General features: G+C 44.0%; 1 protein-coding gene across 1 annotated transcript; it reads left to right on the top strand.

Moving 5' to 3' along the window:
• Positions 1-11229: 11229 nt before the first annotated feature.
• Positions 11230-18792, top strand: LOC149411696 (retinol dehydrogenase 13-like). Its single transcript, XM_089646749.1, has 5 exons — positions 11230-11322; positions 11833-12031; positions 13056-13241; positions 15702-15811; positions 18437-18792. The coding sequence occupies exons 1-5, from the start codon at positions 11245-11247 to the stop codon at positions 18632-18634; spliced, it is 771 nt and encodes a 256-aa protein (XP_089502875.1). The 5' UTR covers positions 11230-11244; the 3' UTR covers positions 18635-18792.
• The last annotated feature ends 410 nt before the right edge of the window (positions 18793-19202 follow it).

Below are 19202 nucleotides of genomic sequence, written 5' to 3'. Positions count from 1 at the left end.
GGTGAGGAAACTGGACCAGCTGCTGCAGCGAGAGAGTCCACCAACAGTGCCAGCACGAGGTTCGTCATCCGTTCAGGTATATGTCTGCTGCTAATAGAGCGCTGACACAATGTCCTCTCATGGATTCCAGACCTTGGCAGCACCGCTGTGACATTCGACGAAGGTAGAGGATGGAGACTCTGCAGCAAGAATCCTAGGTGGTGAGGAAACTGGACCAGCTGCTGCAGCGAGAGAGTCCACCAACAGTGCCAGCACGAGGTTCGTCATCCGTTCAGGTATATGTCTGCTGCTAATAGAGCGCTGACACAATGTCCTCTCATGGATTCCAGACCTTGGCAGCACCGCTGTGACATTCGACGAAGGTAGAGGATGGAGACTCTGCAGCAAGAATCCTAGGTGGTGAAGAAACTGGACCAGCTGCTGCAGCGAGAGAGTCCACCAACAGTGCCAACACGAGGTTCGTCATCCGTTCAGGTATATGTCTGCTGCTAATAGAGCGCTGACACAATGTCCTCTCATGGATTCCAGACCTTGGCAGCACCGCTGTGACATTCGACGAAGGTAGAGGATGGAGACTCTGCAGCAAGAATCCTAGGTGGTGAGGAAACTGGACCAGCTGCTGCAGCGAGAGAGTCCACCAACAGTGCCAGCACGAGGTTCGTCATCCGTTCAGGTATATGTCTGCTGCTAATAGAGCGCTGACACAATGTCCTCTCATGGATTCCAGACCTTGGCAGCACCGCTGTGACATTCGACGAAGGTAGAGGATGGAGACTCTGCAGCAAGAATCCTAGGTGGTGAGGAAACTGGACCAGCTGCTGCAGCGAGAGAGTCCACCAACAGTGCCAGCACGAGGTTCGTCATCCGTCCAGGCATGTGTCTGCTGCTAATAGAGCGCTGACACAATGTCCTCTCATGGATTCCAGACCTTGGCAGCACCGCTGTGACATTCGACGAAGGTAGAGGATGGAGACTCTGCAGCAAGAATCCTAGGTGGTGAGGAAACTGGACCAGCTGCTGCAGCGAGAGAGTCCACCAACAGTGCCAGCACGAGGTTCGTCATCCGTCCAGGCATGTGTCTGCTGCTAATAGAGCGCTGACACAATGTCCTCTCATGGATTCCAGACCTTGGCAGCACCGCTGTGACATTCGACGAAGGTAGAGGATGGAGACTCTGCAGCAAGAATCCTAGGTGGTGAGGAAACTGGACCAGCTGCTGCAGCGAGAGAGTCCACCAACAGTGCCAGCACGAGGTTCGTCATCCGTTCAGGTATATGTCTGCTGCTAATAGAGCGCTGACACAATGTCCTCTCATGGATTCCAGACCTTGGCAGCACCGCTGTGACATTCGACGAAGGTAGAGGATGGAGACTCTGCAGCAAGAATCCTAGGTGGTGAGGAAACTGGACCAGCTGCTGCAGCGAGAGAGTCCACCAACAGTGCCAACACGAGGTTCGTCATCCGTTCAGGTATATGTCTGCTGCTAATAGAGCGCTGACACAATGTCCTCTCATGGATTCCAGACCTTGGCAGCACCGCTGTGACATTCGACGAAGGTAGAGGATGGAGACTCTGCAGCAAGAATCCTAGGTGGTGAGGAAACTGGACCAGCTGCTGCAGCGAGAGAGTCCACCAACAGTGCCAGCACGAGGTTCGTCATCCGTTCAGGTATATGTCTGCTGCTAATAGAGCGCTGACACAATGTCCTCTCATGGATTCCAGACCTTGGCAGCACCGCTGTGACATTCGACGAAGGTAGAGGATGGAGACTCTGCAGCAAGAATCCTAGGTGGTGAGGAAACTGGACCAGCTGCTGCAGCGAGAGAGTCCACCAACAGTGCCAGCACGAGGTTCGTCATCCGTTCAGGTATATGTCTGCTGCTAATAGAGCGCTGACACAATGTCCTCTCATGGATTCCAGACCTTGGCAGCACCGCTGTGACATTCGACGAAGGTAGAGGATGGAGACTCTGCAGCAAGAATCCTAGGTGGTGAGGAAACTGGACCAGCTGCTGCAGCGAGAGAGTCCACCAACAGTGCCAACACGAGGTTCGTCATCCGTTCAGGTATATGTCTGCTGCTAATAGAGCGCTGACACAATGTCCTCTCATGGATTCCAGACCTTGGCAGCACCGCTGTGACATTCGACGAAGGTAGAGGATGGAGACTCTGCAGCAAGAATCCTAGGTGGTGAGGAAACTGGACCAGCTGCTGCAGCGAGAGAGTCCACCAACAGTGCCAGCACGAGGTTCGTCATCCGTCCAGGCATGTGTCTGCTGCTAATAGAGCGCTGACACAATGTCCTCTCATGGATTCCAGACCTTGGCAGCACCGCTGTGACATTCGACGAAGGTAGAGGATGGAGACTCTGCAGCAAGAATCCTAGGTGGTGAGGAAACTGGACCAGCTGCTGCAGCGAGAGAGTCCACCAACAGTGCCAGCACGAGGTTCGTCATCCGTTCAGGTATATGTCTGCTGCTAATAGAGCGCTGACACAATGTCCTCTCATGGATTCCAGACCTTGGCAGCACCGCTGTGACATTCGACGAAGGTAGAGGATGGAGACTCTGCAGCAAGAATCCTAGGTGGTGAGGAAACTGGACCAGCTGCTGCAGCGAGAGAGTCCACCAACAGTGCCAACACGAGGTTCGTCATCCGTTCAGGTATATGTCTGCTGCTAATAGAGCGCTGACACAATGTCCTCTCATGGATTCCAGACCTTGGCAGCACCGCTGTGACATTCGACGAAGGTAGAGGATGGAGACTCTGCAGCAAGAATCCTAGGTGGTGAGGAAACTGGACCAGCTGCTGCAGCGAGAGAGTCCACCAACAGTGCCAGCACGAGGTTCGTCATCCGTCCAGGCATGTGTCTGCTGCTAATAGAGCGCTGACACAATGTCCTCTCATGGATTCCAGACCTTGGCAGCACCGCTGTGACATTCGACGAAGGTAGAGGATGGAGACTCTGCAGCAAGAATCCTAGGTGGTGAGGAAACTGGACCAGCTGCTGCAGCGAGAGAGTCCACCAACAGTGCCAACACGAGGTTCGTCATCCGTTCAGGTATATGTCTGCTGCTAATAGAGCGCTGACACAATGTCCTCTCATGGATTCCAGACCTTGGCAGCACCGCTGTGACATTCGACGAAGGTAGAGGATGGAGACTCTGCAGCAAGAATCCTAGGTGGTGAGGAAACTGGACCAGCTGCTGCAGCGAGAGAGTCCACCAACAGTGCCAGCACGAGGTTCGTCATCCGTCCAGGTATGTGTCTGCTGCTAATAGAGCGCTGACACAATGTCCTCTCATGGATTCCAGACCTTGGCAGCACCGCTGTGACATTCGACGAAGGTAGAGGATGGAGACTCTGCAGCAAGAATCCTAGGTGGTGAGGAAACTGGACCAGCTGCTGCAGCGAGAGAGTCCACCAACAGTGCCAGCACGAGGTTCGTCATCCGTCCAGGTATGTGTCTGCTGCTAATAGAGCGCTGACACAATGTCCTCTCATGGATTCCAGACCTTGGCAGCACCGCTGTGACATTCGACGAAGGTAGAGGATGGAGACTCTGCAGCAAGAATCCTAGGTGGTGAGGAAACTGGACCAGCTGCTGCAGCGAGAGAGTCCACCAACAGTGCCAGCACGAGGTTCGTCATCCGTTCAGGTATATGTCTGCTGCTAATAGAGCGCTGACACAATGTCCTCTCATGGATTCCAGACCTTGGCAGCACCGCTGTGACATTCGACGAAGGTAGAGGATGGAGACTCTGCAGCAAGAATCCTAGGTGGTGAGGAAACTGGACCAGCTGCTGCAGCGAGAGAGTCCACCAACAGTGCCAGCACGAGGTTCGTCATCCGTTCAGGTATATGTCTGCTGCTAATAGAGCGCTGGCACAATGTCCTCTCATGGATTCCAGACCTTGGCAGCACCGCTGTGACATTCGACGAAGGTAGAGGATGGAGACTCTGCAGCAAGAATCCTAGGTGGTGAGGAAACTGGACCAGCTGCTGCAGCGAGAGAGTCCACCAACAGTGCCAGCACGAGGTTCGTCATCCGTCCAGGCATGTGTCTGCTGCTAATAGAGCGCTGACACAATGTCCTCTCATGGATTCCAGACCTTGGCAGCACCGCTGTGACATTCGACGAAGGTAGAGGATGGAGACTCTGCAGCAAGAATCCTAGGTGGTGAGGAAACTGGACCAGCTGCTGCAGCGAGAGAGTCCACCAACAGTGCCAGCACGAGGTTCGTCATCCGTTCAGGTATATGTCTGCTGCTAATAGAGCGCTGACACAATGTCCTCTCATGGATTCCAGACCTTGGCAGCACCGCTGTGACATTCGACGAAGGTAGAGGATGGAGACTCTGCAGCAAGAATCCTAGGTGGTGAGGAAACTGGACCAGCTGCTGCAGCGAGAGAGTCCACCAACAGTGCCAGCACGAGGTTCGTCATCCGTTCAGGTATATGTCTGCTGCTAATAGAGCGCTGACACAATGTCCTCTCATGGATTCCAGACCTTGGCAGCACCGCTGTGACATTCGACGAAGGTAGAGGATGGAGACTCTGTAGCAAGAATCCTAGGTGGTGAAGAAACTGGACCAGCTGCTGCAGCGAGAGAGTCCACCAACAGTGCCAACACGAGGTTCGTCATCCGTTCAGGTATATGTCTGCTGCTAATAGAGCGCTGACACAATGTCCTCTCATGGATTCCAGACCTTGGCAGCACCGCTGTGACATTCGACGAAGGTAGAGGATGGAGACTCTGCAGCAAGAATCCTAGGTGGTGAGGAAACTGGACCAGCTGCTGCAGCGAGAGAGTCCACCAACAGTGCCAGCACGAGGTTCGTCATCCGTTCAGGTATATGTCTGCTGCTAATAGAGCGCTGACACAATGTCCTCTCATGGATTCCAGACCTTGGCAGCACCGCTGTGACATTCGACGAAGGTAGAGGATGGAGACTCTGCAGCAAGAATCCTAGGTGGTGAGGAAACTGGACCAGCTGCTGCAGCGAGAGAGTCCACCAACAGTGCCAGCACGAGGTTCGTCATCCGTCCAGGCATGTGTCTGCTGCTAATAGAGCGCTGACACAATGTCCTCTCATGGATTCCAGACCTTGGCAGCACCGCTGTGACATTCGACGAAGGTAGAGGATGGAGACTCTGCAGCAAGAATCCTAGGTGGTGAGGAAACTGGACCAGCTGCTGCAGCGAGAGAGTCCACCAACAGTGCCAGCACGAGGTTCGTCATCCGTTCAGGTATATGTCTGCTGCTAATAGAGCGCTGACACAATGTCCTCTCATGGATTCCAGACCTTGGCAGCACCGCTGTGACATTCGACGAAGGTAGAGGATGGAGACTCTGCAGCAAGAATCCTAGGTGGTGAGGAAACTGGACCAGCTGCTGCAGCGAGAGAGTCCACCAACAGTGCCAGCACGAGGTTCGTCATCCGTTCAGGTATATGTCTGCTGCTAATAGAGCGCTGACACAATGTCCTCTCATGGATTCCAGACCTTGGCAGCACCGCTGTGACATTCGACGAAGGTAGAGGATGGAGACTCTGCAGCAAGAATCCTAGGTGGTGAAGAAACTGGACCAGCTGCTGCAGCGAGAGAGTCCACCAACAGTGCCAGCACGAGGTTCGTCATCCGTTCAGGTATATGTCTGCTGCTAATAGAGCGCTGACACAATGTCCTCTCATGGATTCCAGACCTTGGCAGCACCGCTGTGACATTCGACGAAGGTAGAGGATGGAGACTCTGCAGCAAGAATCCTAGGTGGTGAGGAAACTGGACCAGCTGCTGCAGCGAGAGAGTCCACCAACAGTGCCAGCACGAGGTTCGGCATCCGTTCAGGTATATGTCTGCTGCTAATAGAGCGCTGACACAATGTCCTCTCATGGATTCCAGACCTTGGCAGCACCGCTGTGACATTCGACGAAGGTAGAGGATGGAGACTCTGCAGCAAGAATCCTAGGTGGTGAGGAAACTGGACCAGCTGCTGCAGCGAGAGAGTCCACCAACAGTGCCAGCACGAGGTTCGTCATCCGTCCAGGCATGTGTCTGCTGCTAATAGAGCGCTGACACAATGTCCTCTCATGGATTCCAGACCTTGGCAGCACCGCTGTGACATTCGACGAAGGTAGAGGATGGAGACTCTGCAGCAAGAATCCTAGGTGGTGAGGAAACTGGACCAGCTGCTGCAGCGAGAGAGTCCACCAACAGTGCCAGCACGAGGTTCGTCATCCGTTCAGGTATATGTCTGCTGCTAATAGAGCGCTGACACAATGTCCTCTCATGGATTCCAGACCTTGGCAGCACCGCTGTGACATTCGACGAAGGTAGAGGATGGAGACTCTGCAGCAAGAATCCTAGGTGGTGAGGAAACTGGACCAGCTGCTGCAGCGAGAGAGTCCACCAACAGTGCCAGCACGAGGTTCGTCATCCGTTCAGGTATATGTCTGCTGCTAATAGAGCGCTGACACAATGTCCTCTCATGGATTCCAGACCTTGGCAGCACCGCTGTGACATTCGACGAAGGTAGAGGATGGAGACTCTGCAGCAAGAATCCTAGGTGGTGAAGAAACTGGACCAGCTGCTGCAGCGAGAGAGTCCACCAACAGTGCCAACACGAGGTTCGTCATCCGTTCAGGTATATGTCTGCTGCTAATAGAGCGCTGACACAATGTCCTCTCATGGATTCCAGACCTTGGCAGCACCGCTGTGACATTCGACGAAGGTAGAGGATGGAGACTCTGCAGCAAGAATCCTAGGTGGTGAGGAAACTGGACCAGCTGCTGCAGCGAGAGAGTCCACCAACAGTGCCAGCACGAGGTTCGTCATCCGTTCAGGTATATGTCTGCTGCTAATAGAGCGCTGACACAATGTCCTCTCATGGATTCCAGACCTTGGCAGCACCGCTGTGACATTCGACGAAGGTAGAGGATGGAGACTCTGCAGCAAGAATCCTAGGTGGTGAGGAAACTGGACCAGCTGCTGCAGCGAGAGAGTCCACCAACAGTGCCAGCACGAGGTTCGTCATCCGTCCAGGCATGTGTCTGCTGCTAATAGAGCGCTGACACAATGTCCTCTCATGGATTCCAGACCTTGGCAGCACCGCTGTGACATTCGACGAAGGTAGAGGATGGAGACTCTGCAGCAAGAATCCTAGGTGGTGAGGAAACTGGACCAGCTGCTGCAGCGAGAGAGTCCACCAACAGTGCCAGCACGAGGTTCGTCATCCGTCCAGGCATGTGTCTGCTGCTAATAGAGCGCTGACACAATGTCCTCTCATGGATTCCAGACCTTGGCAGCACCGCTGTGACATTCGACGAAGGTAGAGGATGGAGACTCTGCAGCAAGAATCCTAGGTGGTGAGGAAACTGGACCAGCTGCTGCAGCGAGAGAGTCCACCAACAGTGCCAGCACGAGGTTCGTCATCCGTTCAGGTATATGTCTGCTGCTAATAGAGCGCTGACACAATGTCCTCTCATGGATTCCAGACCTTGGCAGCACCGCTGTGACATTCGACGAAGGTAGAGGATGGAGACTCTGCAGCAAGAATCCTAGGTGGTGAGGAAACTGGACCAGCTGCTGCAGCGAGAGAGTCCACCAACAGTGCCAACACGAGGTTCGTCATCCGTTCAGGTATATGTCTGCTGCTAATAGAGCGCTGACACAATGTCCTCTCATGGATTCCAGACCTTGGCAGCACCGCTGTGACATTCGACGAAGGTAGAGGATGGAGACTCTGCAGCAAGAATCCTAGGTGGTGAGGAAACTGGACCAGCTGCTGCAGCGAGAGAGTCCACCAACAGTGCCAGCACGAGGTTCGTCATCCGTTCAGGTATATGTCTGCTGCTAATAGAGCGCTGACACAATGTCCTCTCATGGATTCCAGACCTTGGCAGCACCGCTGTGACATTCGACGAAGGTAGAGGATGGAGACTCTGCAGCAAGAATCCTAGGTGGTGAGGAAACTGGACCAGCTGCTGCAGCGAGAGAGTCCACCAACAGTGCCAGCACGAGGTTCGTCATCCGTTCAGGTATATGTCTGCTGCTAATAGAGCGCTGACACAATGTCCTCTCATGGATTCCAGACCTTGGCAGCACCGCTGTGACATTCGACGAAGGTAGAGGATGGAGACTCTGCAGCAAGAATCCTAGGTGGTGAGGAAACTGGACCAGCTGCTGCAGCGAGAGAGTCCACCAACAGTGCCAACACGAGGTTCGTCATCCGTTCAGGTATATGTCTGCTGCTAATAGAGCGCTGACACAATGTCCTCTCATGGATTCCAGACCTTGGCAGCACCGCTGTGACATTCGACGAAGGTAGAGGATGGAGACTCTGCAGCAAGAATCCTAGGTGGTGAGGAAACTGGACCAGCTGCTGCAGCGAGAGAGTCCACCAACAGTGCCAGCACGAGGTTCGTCATCCGTCCAGGCATGTGTCTGCTGCTAATAGAGCGCTGACACAATGTCCTCTCATGGATTCCAGACCTTGGCAGCACCGCTGTGACATTCGACGAAGGTAGAGGATGGAGACTCTGCAGCAAGAATCCTAGGTGGTGAGGAAACTGGACCAGCTGCTGCAGCGAGAGAGTCCACCAACAGTGCCAGCACGAGGTTCGTCATCCGTTCAGGTATATGTCTGCTGCTAATAGAGCGCTGACACAATGTCCTCTCATGGATTCCAGACCTTGGCAGCACCGCTGTGACATTCGACGAAGGTAGAGGATGGAGACTCTGCAGCAAGAATCCTAGGTGGTGAGGAAACTGGACCAGCTGCTGCAGCGAGAGAGTCCACCAACAGTGCCAACACGAGGTTCGTCATCCGTTCAGGTATATGTCTGCTGCTAATAGAGCGCTGACACAATGTCCTCTCATGGATTCCAGACCTTGGCAGCACCGCTGTGACATTCGACGAAGGTAGAGGATGGAGACTCTGCAGCAAGAATCCTAGGTGGTGAGGAAACTGGACCAGCTGCTGCAGCGAGAGAGTCCACCAACAGTGCCAGCACGAGGTTCGTCATCCGTCCAGGCATGTGTCTGCTGCTAATAGAGCGCTGACACAATGTCCTCTCATGGATTCCAGACCTTGGCAGCACCGCTGTGACATTCGACGAAGGTAGAGGATGGAGACTCTGCAGCAAGAATCCTAGGTGGTGAGGAAACTGGACCAGCTGCTGCAGCGAGAGAGTCCACCAACAGTGCCAACACGAGGTTCGTCATCCGTTCAGGTATATGTCTGCTGCTAATAGAGCGCTGACACAATGTCCTCTCATGGATTCCAGACCTTGGCAGCACCGCTGTGACATTCGACGAAGGTAGAGGATGGAGACTCTGCAGCAAGAATCCTAGGTGGTGAGGAAACTGGACCAGCTGCTGCAGCGAGAGAGTCCACCAACAGTGCCAGCACGAGGTTCGTCATCCGTTCAGGTATATGTCTGCTGCTAATAGAGCGCTGACACAATGTCCTCTCATGGATTCCAGACCTTGGCAGCACCGCTGTGACATTCGACGAAGGTAGAGGATGGAGACTCTGCAGCAAGAATCCTAGGTGGTGAGGAAACTGGACCAGCTGCTGCAGCGAGAGAGTCCACCAACAGTGCCAGCACGAGGTTCGTCATCCGTCCAGGCATGTGTCTGCTGCTAATAGAGCGCTGACACAATGTCCTCTCATGGATTCCAGACCTTGGCAGCACCGCTGTGACATTCTGACTGATATTTGTTATTATCCCTTCTAATACCTTGGATCCCATATATTGTATTAATTTTTTAAATTTATAAATAATAGCCGAAAATAACCTTAACCTAACAGAAATTTTAATCCTTTTAACGAAAATGATCCTTTTTGGCATATATTCGACTTTTGGTTTTAAAATTGCATTCTATAAACTTTGGTGGTAATAAATAATTATAAGTAATAATTAGTCGCCTGAAATATCAATACAAATTGAAAATATCTCCTGAGTAAAAATAAATGCCGCCAACGGGAATTGAACCCGTACCTTCTGATGTCCGGTCAGATGCTCTGAAACCACTGAGCTATGTCGGCTTATTTTCAACCCGCCAAATAATTCAATATGTAGGTACTACTAGTAATATGTACCTACTAGTAATTTTTGATTGAAATAATTTATGCTAGGCATAAAACCTTGTCTTATAAACATTAATTTATCATTAAAAAATAATAATTTAGTGGTAATCAATAAAAATTTCAGTCCCACCCGATCAGAATTTGGCGAGGTTTGTAGAGTTGCGGACTCCATTTCCTGGGTAGGAAGGTTTAATCCTCTATCAAACGAAATTTTATTTTATGTTTTAATTTTATTTAAAGACATTTTAAAATAGAATGCATGGTATTTTAGTAAAAAAAAAAGATTTTTACGCATTGACAATTTTCATGAACCCACATTTTTTTAATAACATTTACACAATTAACACTGAAGAGATAAACCGAAAGAAGTGTTTTTTGGGCGTGGCCATTGGGTGTGCCCATAATAATTAAAATTTATTCAAAGCAGCATTGATCGCACTTCTAGGAATTAGCTGTTCGGTGTTACTATGATGAATGAATTATTAATAAATGCTTTGACAGTTGGTTGATTGGTTCTATTTTTAAACTTTATAATTTTGACTGTGTTTTGCTAAACGTCTTCGATCCAAATATTTTGGGAATGTTACTTTACACTAAAAACTAAATGTGCAAAAAGTTTTTTAGGTTATGTCGACAAAACTGTAGATGAATTTACTCAACTCTCAAAATACCTCATACTAAAGAGAATTGCAATATTTCATATCAAAATTTGGAAAAGAAAATAACCACTTCTAATTAACTTCAAGATTTTTTTAGTTTTATGAATCCGTAAATATTTATTTTATCGTCACCTGTAAAGTTTTCATTTTGTGATTTGAAGGGTTTTACCAAAGCATAGTCGATGTGCTTGTTCAATCAACACAAAATAATACTTTTTAGTTCATAAAAATTCAAAATGTAGATGTTCAAAATATGTAAAAACAAAATGTCTTAGACCGCTGTCCCGTTACCCGAAGAGTAAGGAACAGACATAAATCGAAGACATGAGCAGAAATTTTCCACAACATCTATCCTTACTGACGAAAAAGAAATTAAAAAAAAATTATGAAAGCGGCAGGCGTCTAATGAAATTTTGATGTCTTAAAAAGGTCTTTACTCCAGGTCTTGGATTGGAGTCTGCCAGAGATTTTGCCCGGAGGGGGGCTCACGTGGTGATGACCTGCAGAGACATGGTGAAGGGGGAGAAGGTCAGGCAAGACATCATCCAGGAGACGGGAAATAACAACGTCACTGTAAGCAGCCATTTCATCGATAATGGGCCGGCCTCTAGAGCAATTGGAGCAATCTGTGCGCCGATTTGCCAAGGCTTTAAGAAGCTGATAATACCTAACACCTAACAGTCCTAACACATCGCTCTTGACATAATTATATTATCACACAAACAGAGCTATACAAAAATACAGTTCTCCAAATAAATATGGTAGATTACAGGGGCGTTGAAATTATTCACGTGTAAAGTGCCGTTCGTCACAGGCCCGGCCCTGAGTCTAGATTATCAATAAAGCAATATTATCAATTTGTTTGTGCAATTATAGAGATATTAAATCGAGGTAATTATCGTGATGTACTGAAAATTTAGACAGTAATGAGATAAGTCAACAGTAATCACTCTGTCACAACTTATCAGAAAAAAATCACAATTAATAAGATCTGATTTAATTTTTAACATGTCTGGTGTAATTTTTTACATGACTTTGAATAACCAAATGTTTTTTGAATTAAATAAACTAATGAAATTCCAGCTGAAACGCGTAGACTTTGCAGACCTAGCCAGCGTTCGCAGTTGCGCCAATGAGATCCTCGAGGAAGAGGCTCGCATCGACATTCTCCTGAATAATGCAGGCGCTTCAAGAATGGGAAATAAGATCACAGACGATGGCTTGCACATCCTGATGCAGTCCAATCACTTTGGACCTTTCCTCTTCACTAATATTCTGCTTGGTAAGTAGAAATCAAGTTATTGGAACTATTTTCCTGATTAGCAAGATGTTACAGTCATTTTAAAGGTATTGTTGTGTACATACACAATGTCAAAATACAATTTATTTATTAACAATTAACACGACACAAGTGCCATTTGCACATGTGTTAGTTATTGACAGTCATAGTACAATGTAGAAAAAAGAAAGAAAAGAAAAATTAGAAGATTATGTAAGCAAACAAGACAAAAGAAAAATAATATACATTAGTGCAAATTTAGTAAAAGAAATGGAGAAGAAACAAAAACAAAAACCTGTTATGTAGTAACCTCGTCAAAATATGCACTGCTTATACTTCAACAGAGGCATATTAAAAACGGTGACCGGATAAATCATCACAATGATAATTAATCACATCTTTAAAAAGTTATATAAAATCATGGAAAGTAATGAAAAAAAAACTTTATTAACTGGGTTAAGTAGGTTAGGTTAAATTTTTTTTTTCATCGTTTCTAATGACTTTATATTTTTAAAAGTGTGTTGAATTGTCACCGTGTTGAGTTATCATGGAACCATTAAAAACATCACCTAACATATCATAGGAGTTCACAATGGTGTGTAATTTATTTATAACAGAAAGCCTGAAACCGTAGTATAATTGTCACAATAATTCATACCTTCATCTAATGATAGGAACATGAAAGTGGATCAACATTAATTGCCGAATGACTTAGGCGGTGATTTTTCATAAGCTGTGATGGATTACCGTCGATGATATCAGGGCTATCCAACTGATAATTTACAAATTTATATAAAAATATAAGATAAAACAAATTTCTGTCATCTAACTTCAACAACTTTTTACTGAATATAATAAAAAAATCATAATCTATTGATTCTAAAGATTTAAAATTATAATTGGATAAATTGATAAAAAATTTGAATTGAAAATTTTTCAAAAGAATTTTCGACTGTGCGTAATGCTGTTTTAACACAATATATTTACGAACACAGTTTTTAATGTAAACTTTTGATTTTGATTCCAGGAAAGAAAAGAAAGTCTGCTCCAGCCCGCATCGTCAATGTGTCTTCGCTAGCTCACAAATTTGCTAAATTGGACTTGGACCACTTGGACCAGAGCAACGTCAGAAATGACATGAAAGTCTATGCCAACAGCAAGCTAGCTAATATTTATTTCACCAATGAGCTAGCCAACAAATTGAGAGGAAAAGGTACCTACTATACATAAAATTGTACTGATTTTTCAAGTTTTACAAAGCGTCGAAGGGAATTGTGATTTCGTTAAAAAATAACCATTAAAATATAAACTTTGAGAATAATGCTTCGTGCACAACTTTTTATCGGTTTTTCCTTTTGTATAACTTTATCAAACATACTAATTTTATTTGTCTGTGATGATGTGTGAGTTAGTTAGTTAGTGCAAACTCAAATTTGCTCTGAATTTAAGTGTAATTTTCAAAATTGGAACTAATTAAGTAGGTACCTACCTATAATCAGAAATTAATAATTCAATTTTTTGTTGTTTGTTTTTGGGGTGTTATGCCGTGTTGACCTAACTCCTTCTTTAGCCGACGTTTCGGACAGCTTTGCAGTGTCACATCTTCGGATCTACCGGATCTGCCCTGATGATGGACACTGCAACGCTGTCCGAAAAGTCGGCTAAAGAAGGAGTTAGCGCAACACGGCATAACACCCCAAAAACAAACAACAAAAATGCTTTTGGCCGTGAAAATCTAAAAACTTACCTAATAATTCAATGTTTGATAATATGTGTACATATTTCTTTTGTTCAAATTTTTGACAGATTTTTAAAGTTTACTAATAATGGTGTTCATTTGAAAGGCCGATTTCTAATAAAGAAAATTGACAATATTAATTGTTTTTGAAAGGTAAATATCTTCACAAATCCTAGAAAGATTGTAATATCCCATGATTTTTCACGGGTCTGCGCTAGAATCATATAAAAAGCAAACAAAAATCTTTGAAGAAACCCAAATTAAAATATTTCCAAAACAGAAAATTAAAAAAGGCGGCTTTAGTTCTTGGAGTATATTAATAATAATAATAATAATAATTGGATAATTTGTAGAACGCCGTTTTTGTGAAAAATCACCTCAAGGGCGCTGTACAGTTTATTTCCTAGGATCTACATTTGTTATTTAGACCAACTGTGCCAGCACGAGGTTCGTCATCCGTTCAGGTATGTGTCTGCCGCCAATATAGCGCTGACATGTGTCTGCTGCCAATAAAGAGCGCCGACACAACATCCTCACATAGACAACAAACCTTGGCAGCACCGCTGTGACGCTCGACAAAGACAGAAGATGGAGACTCTGCTGCAAGAGTCCTAGGTAGCGAAGGAACTGTACCAGCTGCTGCAGGGAGAGAGACTACCCTGTCCACCAACTGTGCCAGCACGAGGCTCGTCATCCGCTCAGGCATGTGTCCGCCGCTAATATAGCGCTGACATGTGTCTGCTGCCAATAAAGAGCGCCGACACAACATGCTCACATAGATAAAAGACCTTGGCAGCACCGCTGTGCAAAATCACCTCATCCTAGTCTACCCTAGTCTCTCCAGTCACCTCCCAGCCTTTCATGCCACCTAGTGCATCCTCTCGACCCTTTCAGACTCCTTCCTGACTCCAATACCTAAATAAAATCCAGCAAAAAAATAAAAAAAATAAAATTATTTCTATTGTCGTGATCCGACGATTTCACACCTCTGTCTCAGACCCTTAGGGCTCGCTTATCGCAGGCTATCATAAACAAAATCTTGAACCAAAGTCAAAGTGAAGTTTATGTGTGTCATCTGTAACAAAATAAATAAACAAAAACAGAAAATAAAAACAAAAACTTTAAACAAAATATGGCTTATCTGTCCTCCAGGCAGACATTCTCGGTTGAAAAGGTCCCGTAAATCCCGACACCACTTGACACTTGAGTCAGGTATAAAATCTTCGACTGCACTGAGAATCTTTGTTCTAGGTTCACTTTCAAAATTTAATCGGTTTAAAATGCTATAATAATTGCAAATTCCGGCTAAACGGTAGAAGTTACGCACATTTCGTGAAATAAGAAGGTAAGCACTATATAAAACACGGATGCTGAACATTTTTCAGCGATCTCTTAACAAGGGAAACCTTCTGAAAGGATTAAACAAACTGGAGCGGTTAAAACACGTCCGCTCTCGTAGGCTTATTGCATGTAGTTTGTTTATGTTGGATGTTGGATTTCTGAAACTTACAAGCAAGCTGGCAACACAACAAAAATATAATCGTCGTAGAAATTTCTCAGTTTTAACAGAACTTTTTAAAAAGTAATGCCAATAAAAATTAAGTTGGTTTAATTTTGTATGTACTTACATATTTTAATATTTTCATATCAATTTCTTTAAAATATATATTTTTGTCAATCAGTTTTATCTTTATTTTCATTTCTAATATGGTTTCTATAATAATTTTTAAAATTTTCCTTTCCCTTATGTTTTATTGTTGTTATTCTTACATAAATCATGTACGACTCTACCATAAAATGGCACGAGCCTAGTATATAGTTGAGAAAATCAACAAAATTGCAATTTTTTTAAATTTATAAAAAAATATATAAATATATTACAGAATAATTGTTTGTTTGTGAAATAACATGCAATTTAAAAAAAATCTTTTTCAGGAGTGACAATAAACAGCTTACACCCCGGAGCTGTCAAGACTGAAATTATGAGATATGCGTCTTCATACGTGAAGACTGCTACGTCGTACATCTTCCGCTACTTTGTAAAGGTAAATAAGAATTAGTTTATACTCTGTCCACGATGATACCGCGAAAAAAAAGGGTGAGTTTATTCATGATAATCTAAGGAAAAATTTCTTTCAAAGTTTTTTAAACAAAGCAATACTAATTAAAATAAAAAAAAATTGTCTAGGAAGCTTTACTTTTGCGAGTAATGCACATGTTTGGATAAAAAAAATGGCCACCCTTACATTTCAATTTTTAAATAGAACAGCTGACCGAGTGGGAAGAAATAATAATTACTTTAAACGTGTGTTTGTACGAACGCTTAGTAAACCACACAAAAGTAAGACGTTTATCATAACTTTTTTAATGTATTTGGGCACCAGAGATGTGCAAAATGGGTACCCAAAACCATTTGAAATGCAAAATGGAAATGGGTCAAAACTTTTCCATTTGAAAATGCAAAATGCAAAATGGTTTTTAGAAAAGCATTTCAAATGCAAAATACCTATTTTCAAAATGCATTGAAAATGCAAAATGGTTTCTCAGGTCAAACAATCAAAATAATTATAGAATTTTTAAACAATTTTGTCATTTAATAATGGACATCAATGTAGAACAAACATATTACATGATGGTAAATCCAAAAACATGGTGTTTCATGTGACTACAGATTATGAAACCACAAAAAATTTGCGCGGGACTAATGTTGCCAACGTAAAAACATAGAAACTGCTATCTAACATTTAATATTACAGCGTCATGGCCCCATGTTCAGTATTTGAATCAGTATTTTTTGTAATGGTATCACTCAATTGCCAGGGCTCCTACCAGGGAGCAACTTGACAAATGTAAATTACCTCTCATAGCGAGGTTGAGGACTGACTGATATTTGGGGCTTATGAAAAAAAGATGAGTGGAGATAGTAGGAAGAATGTTGCAAAAAAGCATTTAAAATGGAAAATGCATTGAGAAAAGCATTTAAAATGCAAAATGGTTTTTAGAAAAGCATTTAAAATGCAAAATGGAAAATACCCATTTTGCATTTTGCATTTCCATTTGAAATGGATTTATTTGAAATAAAGCACATCTCTGTTGGGCACTAATGTAAACAAAAAGCTTTTCAAGAGTAATCGCCCCCCTTCGCAGTGTATAATGTCTTTGCTCTTCCTATAGCCCCTGTTTTACTGTGGTATTGGGATGGCGGAATAACAGTCAACCTTTGGAATACCACGCCCTTTCGGCGGAGCTAGATGTGTGATATCAAAAATGATCTCTAAAGTGTGTTTTTTTTTAAATTTTTATTTTATTTTAAAGTTCACCTTTATTGACTGAACATTTTTACATTTTTTTTTTAGACAATGTATAGATAGTCCCACGAAGCTGCCACATGGCTGCTTGTCTGCAGGTTCTATCTCGATATACAATTATAATACAATATAAGTCTCACGTTATACAGGGTGTATCGGCAAGTACCCGACAAACTTTAACCAGCTATTCCTCAGCACATTTGGAGTAAAAAATGTTATGGGCGCTTTGCTGTCCGGTAACATTTTTTTTCCATTAAAAACAAAAAATAAATAAAAAAATCCACACTCCGTCACTGTCATTTGCCTTGTTTCTCGCGTTCAACAGCTGTTATTAGCAAGGGTGTCAAAAAGTGTCCTCGCTCTTTCGTACACACTAAATAATAATAGTTAAAAATGAGACGAATGGTGCTGTGCCATTTCGTTGTGATTGTAAAAGCGCGCCAACGTAGGTACGTAAGTACATTATTCAACGAAACTCGAATAAAATATTGCCAGACGGGTTTTCAAACTTTGACAAAGGATAAAACATTGGTGACATGTGGTGAAAATATGAATAGTAAATTTTTTATTAAAAAAAATGTTACCGGACAGCAAAGTGCCCATAACATTTTTTACTCCAAATGTGCTAAGGAATAGCTGGTTAAAGTTTGTCGGGTACATGCCGATACATCCTTTATAAAATAAATAACAGACTCTTACATACAATCATAGAACTCACTAAAGCGTCCCAAGTACACTAACACTTTGAATGACAATACGATAACGTACATTCAAAAGTACAAGACAATATAGCACACATTAAAAAGTAATACCTACATATACGATAACACACATTGAAAGTGAATAACATCGTACTGTAGCACAATGCAATAGAATTAAAATTCTAAATTTGAAGCGCAAACGATTCTGTAAATGTTTTTATGCACTTTCTCATGGTATAGACTGTATAGAGGTTTAAATAGCATCTCAAAAAAATCCAACTTGGGCGAAATTCCAATGCCACCAGCCCACGATCGGTTTGTCGGTGGGAAAAAATTCTTGGCACTGATGCACAAACGATTTATGTATGTACGTGAGTGGTTTATTTATGTTTTATGGTATGTATTATTTCGAATGACAAGTTAGAGACCAGACAATCAAACGTACTCTTTATAAAACTTGTAGTTGTTGCCTCTCTTTCATTTTATTTCTCTCACACGAGACTTCAGTCCTGTATTCATTACACTTCACAATTTTAAAATTCTATCATTCATTGTGTTTTTGGATAAGTGATGCAACATTTATATCATATCTGATGTAAAGTGAATGCATATGATAAGAATCCATATGTTTATCATATATTTTATTACGATGACTTTTTAGACTGCTGAGGAAGGAGCTCAGACACAGATAATGCTGTGTGTATCGAAAGATGTGGAGCATGTAACAGGAGAATACTTCAGTGACTGCAAGAAGGAGAACCAGTCAGCCATCTCCAAGGATAAGAAGCGTGCCGCCAAGCTGTGGGAACTCAGCGAGATTGCCGTCAAGCTGCAGGAAAATGAAATCCATTACAAATAAACTATTTATAGAGCTACCAACAAATAATATACAATTTTGAGCGTCACCTAGAAAATGGCCACGGTGAATTTGAAAACTATAAATAAATATTTAAAAAATTTTTAGTACTTACAAAATGTATAATTATTGTAGTAACTGATTTTGCTACAGCAAATACGATGTGCAATAAAATGTACCTAGGATATATATTTAATTTCTAGGATGTTCAGGGTTTTCCAATAAGAGGTGTTATTTTGAATAGCCCGCTATTTCGGTAGATGTAACTTTTAAAGCTGTCATTTTTTGACATTTGACAAGTAAAAACTACGCCATTAATAAAAATGGAACGATACAGGCTTCAAAAATGCATTGAAATTATTAAAATTCACTTGAGTGAATCAAATGCAAATCATCTTGAGTGATGAGGCCCATTTCCACCTCGGTGGCTTCGTCAACAAGCAAAATTGTCGCATCTGGGGCTCGGAAAACCCAAGAGTTATTGTTGAAAAGCCTCTCTATCCTCAACTTGTGACTGTTTGGTGCGTTTTATGGTCCGGCGGAGTCATTGGACCTTACTTTTTCGAAAATG

This window comes from Hesperophylax consimilis, chromosome 25 (genome assembly GCF_061612785.1).
Source record: "Hesperophylax consimilis isolate HC1 chromosome 25, BYU_Hcon_1.0, whole genome shotgun sequence".
Taxonomy (NCBI): domain Eukaryota; kingdom Metazoa; phylum Arthropoda; class Insecta; order Trichoptera; family Limnephilidae; genus Hesperophylax; species Hesperophylax consimilis.
The sequence above is the reverse complement of the archived record's forward strand: the minus strand, read 5'-3'. Positions and strand labels throughout refer to the sequence as shown.

Excerpts from the sequence above, each read along its gene's own strand:
- LOC149411696 (XM_089646749.1), top strand. The coding sequence starts at position 11,245 with ATGACCTGCAGAGACATGGTGAAGGGGGAGAAGGTCAGGCAAGACATC. Across the intron at positions 11,323-11,832 it reads CGGGAAATAACAACGTCACT|CTGAAACGCGTAGACTTTGC; the intron begins GTAAGCAGCCAT and ends ATGAAATTCCAG. Across the intron at positions 15,812-18,436 it reads TCTTCCGCTACTTTGTAAAG|ACTGCTGAGGAAGGAGCTCA; the intron begins GTAAATAAGAAT and ends ATGACTTTTTAG.